This window comes from Marmota flaviventris, chromosome 8, assembly GCF_047511675.1.
Source record: "Marmota flaviventris isolate mMarFla1 chromosome 8, mMarFla1.hap1, whole genome shotgun sequence".
NCBI classification, from domain to species: domain Eukaryota; kingdom Metazoa; phylum Chordata; class Mammalia; order Rodentia; family Sciuridae; genus Marmota; species Marmota flaviventris.
Window position 1 is genome coordinate 121383546 of NC_092505.1, and position 15730 is coordinate 121399275.

Consider the following 15730-nt stretch of genomic DNA (forward strand, 5'->3'; position numbering starts at 1 on the left):
ATCTGTTACAGGAATATGGAATTCCAAGTCTAAGTACAAGACAGAGCCACGGGTTCAGAGGTGGGAGTTCTGTTTGTGTACAAAATGCTGCTACCAAGGTTTCACTGCCCCAGAGGTCTGTATAACTTAAGTAACAGAGGAAACAGAAAGGACAGCCCTGCGAACAAAGGCCCGCTCTGTGTTATGACTATGCAGAACATTTGTCCTTTGAGAAGAAAGGGTATGTTGCTGTCACTGCAACGTGGTTCTATTTAGTTTTCACAAAATTAAATGAGTAGCCAAGGTCATGTAGCTATCCAGAAAGAATGATTACTCAACCCAGTTTAACTCTAAAACGTACATGTCTTCCCTACATTGTATTTATTACTTAATAAGCAACTCTTCTGGACTGTGAAATTCTTGAGGGCATTGCCAATACTGAGCATAATATTTAATACAGCACAAGTCCTTAATGTCTATCTTAGAGGTTGGAAGAAACAGGGTTAAAAACTCAGACTGAAGACTGAGTTAGAATATTTCAGTCCAAATTGAGTAAGATCTAATCAGTTATTTATTGTGTGATCCTAAAGAAATTACTGTATTGTGATTTCCTTACTTGTACCTGGGTGTGATAAAAGAATTTATTCCAAGTCTTACTAGGAGAACTAAAGCAGTTAGAACAGGCATAGCAGAAAGTAAGCACTAAATAAATGCTATTATTTATTATATGAATAAGACCTTCAGGGGGCTATGGCTGTGACTCAAGTGTCAGAGTGCTTGCCATGCACGAGGCATTGGGTTCGATTCTTAGCACTACATACAAAAAAAAAAAAAAAGCAAATAAAATAAAGGCATGCTGTCCATCTACAACTATAAATAAATAAATAAGGCTTCAGAACAAAAAGACAGTAAGCTTAAAAAAATTTAAATCTCATATATTTACAATACTACCTCAGGTAAATAAAAAGTAATATATGGAGCTACCAAATTATGTTCCAACAGAAGATCCTACATTTTTCAAAAATGAAGGGCTGGGGATGCGGCTCAGTGATAGACCACTTGCCTAGCATATATGAGGCACTGGGTTTAATTCTTAGCACTTCCTAAAAATGAATAAATAAAATAAAGGTTAAATCTACAACTTAATTTTTTTTTTTTAAATGAGCCTATTTAGAGTTCTCTGAGATTTTTAAATATCCACAAGACTAAAGTATTTTAATAAACTAGTAAAACAATTTCTGTTAACAACCACTCAAAACAACCACCACCACAATCAAAATGAAATCTGTAACTAATGAGGTTAAAACAAAAAACCAAAAAACCTTGTATTATGAAAATTTACAAACACACACAGCAGAGAGAAAAATATAATGAATCCCCTTTGTGCTCATCACCAATAATTTTCAGAATTTTATCACTCCTGTAAAAAAAAAAAAACATCTCTTAACAAGTAAAAAATTTAATCTTATCTAAAAGATTGGCTGATGGCCAAGAAAAATGTCAAGTAAATTTAAGTATCAATTATAAGAAAACAAGAGTCAAGTGAAATTGGCTTATTTTATCTTTCCTTCATTTTACTAAAAATAAATAAAAATGGAATAAAGCTTTGAGAAGAACACTTACTGGATGATGAGGTCGCAAATGAAAAGTATGAGGTGATACTACGGCTACAGCAAAGAAACGAAGAAATACAAAGCTGCTCACTGCAGAGTACTGAACATGAGGGTCATCTGCAGGAAAAAAATGGTGAAATGTCATGCACAAAACACTGAATTAAAAAACAAAGATGATAAAGTAAAAAAGCATAAAAACATGTAAACTAAGTTGGAGAGCAATATAATTTGTCTAATAAGAACCGAGTTGATGAAATGATAGTAATGATTATGACTAAATTAAAAGAACACTACATGCCTAAAATAATCTGAAAGAAATAATATTCAAGAAAATGAAAGGCAAAGCCACTAAGCTTTTAGAAAGATTTTAATTTGAAAAAAATACCTCCTTCCTCATCTACCAGAAGTAACTCTTGAAACTATAACAAAAATAAAAGTAGTTATCTAGCACTGCCTAGTGGTAACACTGAAATCCCTTTCAGTTTTAGGTTATTGTTAATTCCTCCCTAAAAATCTTGCTGATATCAAGATTTCTGAATAATTAAAAACAATTTGTCAGACATCTTTACTTTGAAAAGCTATCAACATTTCATATTAAAATGCAGATGAACTGAAGACTACTGGTGGCTTTGATCATTCATCTACAGCATTTGTTTCAGACTAAACACCTAACATGACAATCAGATGGTAGAGAAGTAGGTGGTGAGAGAAAGAATCTCTGGGTATGAGTCAAGTTTTAACTCTTTATAAATCACTCAACAGATAACCACGACCAAGTTGTTTAATTTGTTGTTCTTTAATAATACTTGCTCTCCACCCCCCCAGCCCCCGGCTGCCTGTCTACTCTCCATCCATATTCCCAGGGTAGTAAGAATAAATGAGAAAATATGAAAATATTTCATAGCAACAAAATTACCAATACTGGGGTAGACTGACAATATGAAGACCTAATAATAGTGATGCCAACAAAAAGATAGTTAAAGAGATACAGTTGAAATTATAAAGAAATCATAAGGTGTGTTTTAGATCATTTATATAAACAGATTTAAGGCCAAGATCACTGGGCAACCATGCTTTGAAGTAGGCAAGGCCCAGGTTTGAGACTTACTCAATCTCACTTGACCTTGGGTTCATTATTTAACTAATAGGAGTGGTAATCACCTCAAGCAGTGTTGAAAGGATGCTCTGGGCTAGCACTGTGCCTGTTAGCTCATTAAATAGTTACTATGGTTAGCATGATCTAATTCACTATTTTAAAAATATAACCGACTCAGCATTTCATCTTCTCATATGTTAATGTCTCTATACCCTTTATTTTTGTTATAAGGACTAAATTTAGCATACTTATTTGAGGTTAATGCTTATGTCTTTACTATAAATAGCCAAGATATCCAGATCTGAACTTATCTTCAAGTTAGACAACTCAGCCACACCACTTTAGTACTGAGTAAATTAAGCACAGGGCAGATAAACATATACATTTAAAATAATAAAATAGCAAAATCTCTTCATTTGGCTACAGAAATAAACTTACAGTTTCACATAGCTGGGAAAGACTGATAATTTAAGTAGCTCCCTCACCTCCATTATATACAGATCTGGAAAGACAGCTATAGCCAGTATATTTACATATCAGAGATGTACTGAAATTAAGAGTTCTTCCAAGTACTGACAGTACAAGAGAAACTTATAATTTTATGAAATATTTCCAAACAAAGTCTTAACATAATACTTTTCTAGGCAACACTCTACCATTGAGCTACATCCCCAGTCCATAGCTGAAATGTTTCCAATGTTAAAGACCATTTCTGTAAAAACATCTCACCACCAAAACCTTAGCATTCTCAAAACTGTCAAATCTAGTCAACTGTATGGAACTAAAAATTATCACTATTTGAATACATGCATCCAGAAAAGAAGGTTAAAATAACAAAGATTTTTTTGTTATATTTAACAAACTCATAAGCATATGGTAGGTTTACTTATAGTTCTAAATTTTTGTGTTTCTTGATTTGAATTGTTCTTTATATAATAAAGTTGCCATTATATTGAACTAAATGGACTATGTGTTTTGAGATTATAAGAAAAATAAACCAGATGTCTCAGGAAAAAGCAGGAATTATTTTCAAAAACTAAAGAAAACTGTACCTATGAATCTTAAACATTTCACACAAACCAAAAACATACAATTCCTACCAAAAATGTAGTACATCAAATGCTATAGTTAGTAAAATAAGGCACTTACTAGGAAATCTCTGAGTAGCCATTTGCCTCAGAGAATAAAAGATATCACACATTACAGTGGGGCAGCTCATACTTGATCTTACAATTGTACTAAATAACTTGTCCACATAGTAACGCAGATTTTCCTGCAAAATTTAAAAGGAAACATTAAGATTTGACTTCCACACTTCTTCAACAATCTTTATGGGAAAAAAAATGCACTGAAAATGAGACTTACTGGACAGTCACTATCTAGTATTCTAAAACCCTGTTTCCCTTCTCTAATCTCATTCAGTTAAAGGGCAATTAACAGTCTGACCTAATTTAATCAATTAAATTTAGACTTGTTAGGCATAAGACGTGACCATAAGAATAAACTTCATAGGAAGCTAGAGAAAATAAAATGATGGAAAGGGAAATAACTCAAGATATGCGACAACAGGACAATGTGACACTATTATTCACAACAATGAAAACTTGTGAACCCTAATATATAAGTTTCCCAGAGGCAACTAAAAATATTGACTGACCAAGTCAATATGCTACTTAGCCTTATCAGTCTGACCTGCAAGGAATAGTCAGAATGTAGGCTGCAACTAGATATAGCCTAGCTCCACAACTGTTACTAAAACCAAGAATGAGATAATCAGAAACAAAAACAGAGTGAAACCACTGACGTAAAATTCTTAAAAACTAGTCCTGGGCCTGCCATAGTGGAAAATGCCTATAATCCCAGAGACTAAGAAGGCTCACAAGTTCAAGGCCAGTCTGGGCAACTTAGTGAGATCCTGTCTCAAAATTAAAAAAATATGAAGGTATAACTCAGTGGTAGAGCACCTCTAGGTTCAAGCTTCAGTATCACAAACAAACAAACAAACAAACAAAAGCTGGTCCTAGGGGATGCTATGAATAGTAGGCTAATGCAAAAGTAAACAAAAGTAAACAGCACTGCTTCCTTTCACAGAGCATTAATGCAACATAATGGGAGACTGGTGCATCAATAAGACCCAATTTTTAATGCAGGCATGATAAGAACTTACCTTATTGTTTTCTACATTATCTCCCTCTTTCAATTTAATAGGATCAATTTCACAGGATTTTGAGGATTCACATATCTGGAAAATAATTTCTCAGTCAGTGTTCTTTTCTAAATAATTTGACAAAATGAAAATAATTTTTTCTCTGATAAATTAATGATAAAAATTAAAACTGCAGCAAAGTTGAAAGCCCCCATCCAGAGATAATATATAAAAGTATACAGTTTTCCTAAAGAACTATATCAAAAAGTATTTCTCATATCTTTGAAACTCTAGCTAAAACAGAACTACAAAAACAAATCTTTATGTAGATTACATTATAATGTGCCTTGAGTAAAAATCCATTGAAATTAAGGTAAATAATCCACTTCTCAAGTGTTTAGCCTTATTCTTTCAATAAAACGGACAGATCCTTCCCATCCACAGACAACTTGTTGAAAGAGAAACTGTAACAAGGCCAGGGGCTATCATTACAGGAAGTGCACTCTACCTCATCTAGAGTAGATTTTAAGGTTACTTTCAGGTAGTGCCCTCCCACTATTTTCATCATCTCATCCAGACATCGGGTAGCCAGAGAGTTTCCTCTAAAAATTGTGTTTGCATCTCTGAAACAGAAATAGAAATAAGTGAAATCAGTGTAGTAAAAAAGGTTGTAAAATCCATATGACATATTTGACTTTGGTCAGAAAATTTTTACCATCTACTTAAAAGCTTGGTACTACAGGGGCTGGGGTTGTGGCTCAGTGATAGAGGTCTTGCCTAACAAGTGTGAGGCACTGGGTTTGATCCTAAGTACTACATAAATAAATAAAACTAATTAATTAAAAAAAAGATATTTCCATTATCTAAAAAAAATATTAAAAAAGAAAAGCTTGCTACTATTAGTTTTTCAAATTTACCAAAATTACTTTCTAAAAATATGTGAAAATTCAGGTAGCAAAAAGAAAAAAATCATGTTCATGAACCAAAAACATACAATGTTTTTTGTATGTGTCTCTGTATGTTTACATGCCCATAAAATAGACACTAATACAATGTGTCTCTGTGTGTTTACATGCCCATAAAATAGACTCTGAAAGGACTGGGAAACCACTGGTTACTTGTTATAAAGTCATGTTTGCATATAAGGGTTCCACATAATGGAAAATGGGGCAAAACAACTTCTGTCCTAGTAGTTTATTTGTGACATGTGAATCGTTATACTGATTAATAACAGTAACAAAGAATTTCATTGTGTGAAAAAAATTCCTTTATCAGTTGTTATTCTTACTATTGTGGATTTGTCTGTAACCTAAAAGGAATGGCTTTTGCTATTTCCTATGCATTTCTTTTCAGCCAAATTATATAGTAGGGCTGGTTAATACAAAAGAACTCAGACCATAGAAACAACTCAGCATAAACTAAGGTCCAATTTTAATGATACATAGTTAACATTTAATAAAATATAATTCTTACTGGGTATCCTTCAAGTCTAATTCCGCCACTGCTGTGACAAAAGGAACAAGTTTATTATGGTGCAGCAGCAATCGTACAAGAGGCAAAACTGCATCATTTTTATCTCGACATATTTCACCCAAAATGTAAGCAGCTGAGGCAGATATTGGCTAGAATACAGAAAGGTAGGAAAAAAAGCACAAAATCAAGAAAACATAATTATGTTCAATCACTAACTTATAAACAGAATTCAAATGTTCATGTATCTGTTTATAGAAAATTTAATTTCCTAAATTTTTATCAGAGAATAAATCTGCATACATTGCAATGAATACTCTGGTTCAGATAAATAAATACACTTTTTCAAAAAAGTTGACACTCTGATACCTTTTCTTCATCATTTCAGAATTAGCTTGGCTTTTTTTATATTAAATCATATACTGAAAATTTCTAAAGTACCTGAACATCTGGTGATTTTAGCAGCAAAGTTTTCAAAGGACCATAGTACTCTGAAGGAAGCACATAGTCTTCTGTATAACATATATTTAATCGAAGAGATCCCAAGTCATCAGTTTTGGATGACTTGTTTCCATTATCTCGTGGCTGTAGCAAGTACCTAAAGTAAAAATACAATCAATTCCATGCGTTGGTAACAAGCATCCAAGCAAGTTAGGTAAATAAATTAAGCTTAAAAAAACAAACTAGGGCTGGAGGTTTAGCTCAGTGGTGGAGTATGTGATTAGTATGCATGAGGACTGGGTTCAGTCTCCAGCACCCAAATAAAATAAATTAAATAAACAAACTGAAAAGTCAACCCCGAAGTTAAAGCTAGGGCACTTCTTAGTATTAGGCTAGGAGGCTTGATACAGATTACATATTGCACTAGAAAGCTGTAAGTAGATTTTTATCCTGGAAATAAAAACATGAAAAATAAAAAATTAAGATCTCAAAGGGATTAGTTAAAGAGTTTATTAGCTTGCTATTTTAGAAAGAAAATGTAAAACTTACTTAAATTCAATGTATTTGTCAAAAATAAAATTTTGAAATTTGACAAACTAAATTTAAGAAAGAAGCATTTGGATGAAATAGATAAAATATACTGAGAGTGTGACTTTGTTTTTGCTTTTTATTTTTTGGCACTGGGTATTGAACTAATGGCTTTGCATATGCTAAGTATGTGCTCTCCTACTGAGCTACACCCCTAGCCTTGTGACCTAGTTTTAAAGTAAATTCTATATGTAAAAATTTTGACTTTGTTAGTGATTAAAGATTTTAAATAGCTTTTTATATTATTAAAAGGGTAACAATAATTATAGTAAAATGTTTTTTTTCCAGACATCATACCAACATAGTTTTTATAAGTAAAATGCAAAACAAAAAACTATATGCAAAAACAGACACAACTTTAAATACCTCAGGAAAGAAATGTTTACAAGTTGAGAGAATGCTGTAGGATTCAAAACCAGAAATCTAAATTTTTAAAAAACTTTTTATCATGGAAATTTTACATGCATATAAAAGCAAAGAGTACACTGAACTCCATGTATCTCATCACCTAACTCCAACAGTTACCAGCTCAAGACTAATCTTGTTTCAGTACTCTCCAATTTCACTCCTGCTTTATTATTTTAAAATGATTTCCAGGTATCTTATAGTTTCATGCATTACTTTAAAAACCATCATTATTCACTTAGGATTCAAATTCTTACAAATTTATCATAAATAGTTTTATATAATTTGTTCAAACCTAAAAAGGTATACAGATGATAATTCATTAATAGTGTTCATGTTTCTTTTAATTTACAGATTTCTTCCACTCCCCACAAGAATCACGTACTTTGATCTGTTCTGAAGCATTCTTCACATTTGGGATGTTCCTTTGTCCTCTCTGTATTTCCTATATATTGGTAGTTAGATATAGAGGCTTGTTGTTTGGGCAAGAATGCTTCACTGGTAGTGTTGTATAGTTCCACCAAGCGGTACTAATATCTGCTTTCTCTTTTGGGGATTTTAGTGGCCACTGATGATCACTATCTAGAGTCATTAACCACCAAAAGTAATCATTATTGTAATTTTTATATTTCTATCATTCCGCTTCACTTATTAGTTGGAATGCTTTTTATAAAGGAACCTCAGTAGTTTTGATATTTTTATATTTATCAGCTATGGTTTCCCCCACTGGACTAACTTATTTAAAGATAGAACGGAGAAGGACTTAATAGAATGCTTATTAGCTTTGAGAAAGATATCATTAAGACAGAAAAGAGAACCACAGAATCAACCAAGCAAAATATAAAAGACAAAGAGATATTACAGGGAGAAGAAATTATAGAAACTGTGTCACTACCCTTCTATTAGACCCCCTAATAGAGGAATTCCTATCTTGAAAGATCAACCTTCAGAATCACTTTCTGATTTGAGAAACACTGATGTAAAGATATGGCTAAAAATAACTGGAAAAAAGCCTGTTAGCAAAGGTGACTGAAGGACCTCTAAGTCCAGCTGGCTGATCATGAAACATCCTGACAAGGACATAACTTTGGTCAATTTCCCACAATCCAGGATAAGTCTCTGCAGCCTTGCAAATTCCAGCATCTAGCTTTATCAGCATATCTAAAAGTGAATGTGAACTGCAAAAATGGAGTGCAAAGCCTGATATACTTGAAGAAGCTCAATAAATTTATGAAAAGAAATACAATGGCCAAGTGGCATAGGTACCTGCATTATTTGGCAGCCAATATTTATGGAATTATTTATTATGGAAATGTTCATTCATAGACAGAAGAGTAATAATGAACATTCCCCCCGCCCCCCACCTGCTCTAGCACCTCCCAGGCACTCACCCTTTGGCTTTAACAAATTTCACCATGTACCATAGTGTTTTCATCTATATCCCCTATTTTAACCTGTAGGTAAACTATATGGAAAAGCAAATTATCAAAAAGGTGGTGTGTTAAGTACAGAGACACAAGAAGAGTTAAATAGTCTTAAGAATCTCTCAGCTAGACACTAGTCTTGCCAAAGAAATAGTGATGCTTCTAGGCCAGATGCTGCTTCCTCCTCTACTGTGCCTGGATGGGCTATGCCCATGTCTGCAACTAGTGTTTTCCAGACACAGTAGAATAACATCAATTGTATTACCGCTTACTCAGTTACAACTGGGTCTGCCTTTCTGGGACTGCACCTATCCATCTCAAACAATGTCTCCACATTCTACTCCACATTCTACAGTCAAAATAAATTTTGCTTAGGTTTGTTCTACAGAAATTTTACTCAGAGGGCAAATTTATTTCCTTATCTCCAAATTACTTGGGGAGTTATATCAGGATGCTCAGGAACTCCAGAAGGGCTCACTCCTGACACTTTTCAAATTTGCCCCCTTGGGTTTTCTTTGGCAGATAGGAAATCCCTACAGACAAAAACAATTCATCTCTGTCTACTTGAAAACAAAACAAAACAAAACCTTCCAAACATCACTGTTTTGCCTATCCCCTGAAACATTTAAAATAATATTTTACAAGGGTCACTCATTGCTACTAGCTTAAAACAGAGGACGTTTCTGAATTTTAAACATATTCAAAAGTATGCCAAAGTATAAATTTATTCTAATATGTTAATAGCACAAACATTGGAGTCAGATAGTTTGGTTAAAATCCCTGCTATGTAATTTTGGGCAAGTCACTTAATCTCTCTCTGTTTCCTCTTCTGTTTATCAAGGGGTATTAATAGTACCTTACTGACTTAATCCTTATAACAGCCCCAAAGAGGTTAAATAAGCAAAGCACTTAGAATTGTGCCAGGCACACAGTTAACACTGTAAATGTTAATATAATATAACTATTCCCACTTAAATATATATTCATATATGAATGACATAGTTATTTATATAACTATATATGATTATTATTTGAAAATATTACAAAAGCTCAATTTAGTAAATCACCTGAAGGATGCTTATGAATCATGCAATATGTATTAATTAGAGCTCAAGAGAAAAGCCTCAAGATTTGTTAAATAGGAGATATCTGATAGGCCTAAGATCTAGGAAAGAACAAATAAGGAAAAAAAAAAAAAAAGGCAAAAAAACCATGAAGTATATTTTCCTTAGCTTCTGAATGAAATAATTCAGTTTCAAAGAATGAGAAAGAACATTAAATAAAGAAAAATTATTAACTGAAAGTGGCATTCCATTGCTATCTTTTTCATTCACAATTACAGAGGCATAAAAGCAATTCTATGCTCTTAAAAGTTAACAGGTTTGATAGCCCCTTAATAGGAAAAAAACATCAGCATTTGAAAAATTTTAGCCATAAGGTTAAAATTTAGGGAGCAAACCAAAATTACAATTATTTGTACATAACGCATAAGCTGAAAAATAATTGTTCAGAGGTAGCTCTTCTAATATTTGAAAACAAAACAAAACCTTTCAAACATCACTGTTTTGCCCATCCCCTGAAACATTTAAAATAATATTTTACTAAGGATGAAAGATGCTTTACATTTTCCAAATTCAAGTAGTAAAAAGATGTTAAAAAAAACAAGGCCAGAAAAAAAAAAGTGTTTGAGGACAAAAAGTGCCCAAATTGGCAAACCAGACAATCTCAAGTAAAGCACTAATCTAGTTTTAAATTATGTATAAAGTGCTTACTTTGTAAAAACTCAATCATTAATTTTATCTACTATTTGAATATTACTTTCAAAATAAAAAAAATACAACATAAAAAGATATTTATATCTATTTTTTAAATGTCCATTTATATTTTGGATCACCTGGGGGAAATTATTACATCAATTTATACATGAAAAATTATGCAAATATTAAATTCTCTGATACTGAGGTAACTAATGAAATGACATGAACTAGATTATCCCTAAGGTTGTCTTTACTTATAACATTCCAAACAATGGGCTATTATGCAAAAAAAAATGCAGAAATTCTATGTGCATTTCTTTGGAATAATGGTGAGAATAGTAAAGCAGTAATAAAAACCATGATAGCATGATTTACACCCATTGTCAAAGGCCTTGCCTGTTACTGTACTGTTAACAACATTCATTCTCCTAAGGACTTTAGAAAGTATCCCATTATATAGTCACAGAAAGTAAAGGCAGACAGGTTGAGTTCAAGGTTATAAGTAGTTAACAGCAGAAGTGCAACTGAATCAAGGCAGTTTGGTTCCAGAGTCCATACTCTTAATCACCATCAATAGTCAACAAAGACTTATTGATGTGCTATTGTTATACTGATGTTATATTGTAAAGTAAAAAAAGCAAGGTGCCTTGCAGAATATAGTGTTTACTTATTTATGTAAAGAAAGGGGAAAAATTATGTTTTGTTTTTTATATATACAAAACATTTTCAGAAACTTCAAAACAATGGTCACCTCAGAAGTGGGAAACTGAGTAGCTGAGTAGCTGGGAGGAAGGAGCAGGACACAGATTTTTACTTGACCTGAGATAAAAAAAGATATAAATATCTTTTTATGTTGTAATTCTATTATCTACACAGAGAAAAGTAAAAACTAACCAAACCAACAATATAGTAAAAGTACCAAGATAATCCTCACATTTGATCAAAGTATCAGCCTTAAGAACATAACACTACTAAGGAACTGAACAACCAAGAAAGGGAGGAGTAACTTGAGTCGTCATACTATAATTTCAGAATAAAATTAAATTAGAACCATCAAAAGTCAGTGTTAGGAGAAACTTAAACAGACAAATACTAATAGAAATTATTGGAAAAAAGAAAGTGAACTGAGACTTTTCAAACAACAGAAGTGAACTACTACAGTTATTCTATCCCTTTGAATAATATGGAAATAAGAAGGCATGCCTGAAATCCCGAAGGTAAACAAAGCTTTTCTGGAGTATTTAAAGCAGTTACCATCAACCCCACAAGGGGATGCTACAGCTCTACAATTCAAAATGTTTTGTTTCTATCTAAAAGGAAATATCATTCACATTTTTATACTTCCTTACTTCTATGTCAGTATAAACAAATTAGCAGATGCTTCTGTTTTATGCTATATCAACTTTAGTACTTTTGGCAAGTTACTTTAAAATATTTATACTATTGGCAAAAAGCAAAATCTACAGGAATAAAATTAATTTCTATCTGCTAAAGTTTGTACAACCTACAGAGGTAGCTGGACAAAGTTTTGCTAAACTTGGAAAGTATGTCTGGAGATTACCTCACTTAAAATACAGGCTATGTGGCATATTTGAAGCTCATTGAGGGACTGTGGGAGGCAAAACAAGTAATTTTTCTCTTCTGTATAGAACTTGACAGAGTTCAGAAATTTTCATTTTAAAATGTATGTTATTTTGTGGAAAGCGGAAAAAGATATATTGTGGGAGGAGGGTGAAGAATCCCAAATGTTCATCAATTTTTCATTGAGACCAAGTTAAATTATTTTCCTTCTGTGGATGCATTTTGGAAATCATATAAAGTGCCATCATGACCAATAAATCTTATATCTGCATTAGGTAGAGGAAAAATAAAATGAAAAGTTTAAAAATCAATCTGCAAGTGTTAGAAGACAACAGAATCCAATATAGTCCAGACAAGGAAAAGCATGACCAAAAGAAATATCTAAACATTCAGTATGTGGTTCTTATGGTTAAATAATATTCATATATATATCACATTTAAAAAATTCATTCATCCATTTAGAGACATTCTATCAGAAAAAGGATGAAATTCTGTTGTTCGTAGCAACACAGGCATTAAAAAAACCAATGCTGCATGTTCTCACTCATTTGTGGAAGCTAAAATAGTTGATCAAATGTCAGCAGAGAACAGAACACATGTCACCAGAGGCCAGGAAAGAGAGAGAGTATAGAGACACAGTAGATAATAGGTACAAAAATACAGATGTTAGGGGAGTAGTTTTAACGTTATAAAGCACCATAGGGCAGCTATGATCTATAACAATTATAAATTTCACCACAATTAGAGAAGAGTTTCAAGGTTTCCAATTCAGAGAAATGATATTTAAAGAGAGAGAAATGCTAATTTCCCTGATTTGATCATTATACATTATATACATGTATTGAATTAAAATATTGTACTCTGCAAATAAATAAAAATATACCATTTTTTAAAAAGTGGTCTCTAAAAAGGCAAATGAGAAAAGGCATGTTCATTTTACATTCAGTTGAGACTCAAGTCTAGCATGATGGATGTGGGCAGCCTACTGCAAGGGATAAGATACAGATGCTTTTTCAAGTGCTGGAGACAGAAAAAACCATAGTTTCCCATTGGTTCTGTGAAGGAAATTAGCATCAATTCAGTGTCACCGACAGAGTCATGAAAAGGTAACATAATACTGTAGCCATTACTGAGCCCCCAGAGCTCCAATAAAATGTATTACTTGAATCAGCTCGACAATATCGAGACCCTAGAAACTCAGGAAATAACATCAGGGCTATCCACAGTGCATTTCAACATAGTGTGGTGAAGGAAAATCACTGGTTAGCTCTCACGAATGACTGACACCCCCAAATAAACCCTTTGCTTTCAAATATCCCTAGTTCCGATGATTGATAATAAAGCTTCTGAGCTATAGATGTTTACTTCTGAGCAAGTATCTTCTCACATGGCAACTCATGTAATGTTTTATGTTCTCCACTTTCTCAGAGTTTGTAAAATTTCATTTTTAAACATAAAAAGTAATTCTGGATGATTCAGTTCTTTTATCTAAGGAGTACAGGTCAAGTCATAAAACCATTGAAGTACTTATATTTGTAAGATCATGAATTCATAACCAAATTAATTAATGTCAATGATTTTTTGCTTATTCAATAGCAACTTTAAAATGTTTACAGTAAGCATTTATTTGCATATATACTGTATTACAGAGGATTAAATTACAGAGTTCACTATAATATTTGTTTTTCTTACCAGGCTTGATAAGAGGTATCGTTTCTTAACACATTCACAGGAACCTTAATCTCACCCAGGAAAACATCCTGGACCAGGTTTCCATTATTCCACAAGTCAATCCTGAAATTGAAAACTGGTTTTATTTTTGGCAAATAATGTTTAAGTAAATGCACAACACCAAAGGTTTCAAATTACTTTGATTTGTATTATGGCATTAATTTTACATGCTGAAAAGTAAGAGATGTTAGCATTACCATATATCTCACTATCCAGACTAGAAATGAAAAATACTACAGCAATTTTTATTTAAAAACACAAAAAGTGTCAATTCTAAATAGTCTAAAATGAGTCACGCAAGATTCTTAGTTTGAAAATTACACTTTATTTTAACCTGTAGCAATAAGGATAACAAAATTTAATTTGAGAAAAGAAACCAACAGAAGATTACAGTTTCTTTTTCAATTATAACCAATATACAAAGACTGATGATTTAGAAAAATATATTACCTGATCACTTTAAACACATGATTAATATGCCCTTTAGATAAACACACTGTTAACACCACACCTACACATGCATTTGCCAAACTTCCCTTTCCAAAATAGCATAGATATTTAAGGCCTAGGAAATATCACAAACTGCAAACACATGCACCTGTTGAATTATCTTCTTACCTCACTGAAATTTCTGATAGTCAGCAGATATGTTAAGAAGAATAAAAAAATTATTTCTAAATTGGCGCAGATATAATTGCTTTTCCATCCATTATGCTATGATCCAGATATTTAAGAAACAATTAAGAAAAAATTTTAAAAATAAAACAAGTAAAAATTAGGTAGTCTTTGTTTACAAAATCAATATATTCTGCAAATAAATCAGGTTTTGAAAAGATAATCCAGATTAAATTAGATGCATTTTCCTCTAAGTTTCATTACACAATTTGCTATGGTGAAGTCTAGTAAGGCTGGTTCTTCTCCCTTTTCAGTTAAATTTAAATTTAGGATTTTTTTTTTTTTTTGCATACAAAAAAAGCAATTATGTAAATCCCCAAAGTACATACCTAATTTCTAGCTTTTCAATGTCCTCCTCTTCTACCTGGAATTGGGACTTTTTGGTATAACTACTGGATCTGGTTACCTGTAAACAAAACAATTTAGTAAAAAAAAAAAAAAAAATTTTAAGTATCTTTTTCCCACGTGAACTTAAAAAATGACCATTCCCAAATATTCAATACAGATATAAACAGAAGAACACAATGAGATAATATTTTACCGGAAAGTAAGCTATGAAAGTAGCAGGAAGGTAAGAATAAGGTAGTGTGCAAAAAAAAAAAGAAAAGTAAAAAAAAAAAAAAAAAATAGAAAGAAAGAAAAAAATCCTCGCCTCCACGCTGTTCCTATCAACTCAATATACAGGAACATTAAGCTCCTAGATCATGGGTTGTCTTCTAGTGGCCTGAAGAGTAAAAATGAACTAATTCAATGAAGCTGTACTTGCTTAAAATTGTTTAAAGACAGTCTCATATTTCTCAAGGTACCAGTTCTACTCACATTTC

At 32.4% G+C, this 15730-nt stretch overlaps 1 protein-coding gene across 4 annotated transcripts in view; it reads right to left on the reverse strand.

The window, feature by feature from the left end:
- Positions 1–15730, reverse strand: part of Rasa2 (RAS p21 protein activator 2) — a 108834-nt gene that overhangs the window by 32390 nt on the left and 60714 nt on the right. For all 4 annotated transcript variants that reach the window (XM_071615595.1, XM_071615594.1, XM_027933797.2 and 1 more), the window contains exons 8-15: positions 15236–15312; positions 14193–14294; positions 6746–6902; positions 6308–6456; positions 5343–5457; positions 4856–4930; positions 3838–3961; positions 1603–1709 (exon numbers count right to left, since the gene is read on the reverse strand). In XM_071615595.1, coding sequence (XP_071471696.1) covers positions 1603–1709; positions 3838–3961; positions 4856–4930; positions 5343–5457; positions 6308–6456; positions 6746–6902; positions 14193–14294; positions 15236–15312 — 906 coding nt within the window. The remainder of the gene's footprint in view (positions 1–1602; positions 1710–3837; positions 3962–4855; positions 4931–5342; positions 5458–6307; positions 6457–6745; positions 6903–14192; positions 14295–15235; positions 15313–15730) is intronic.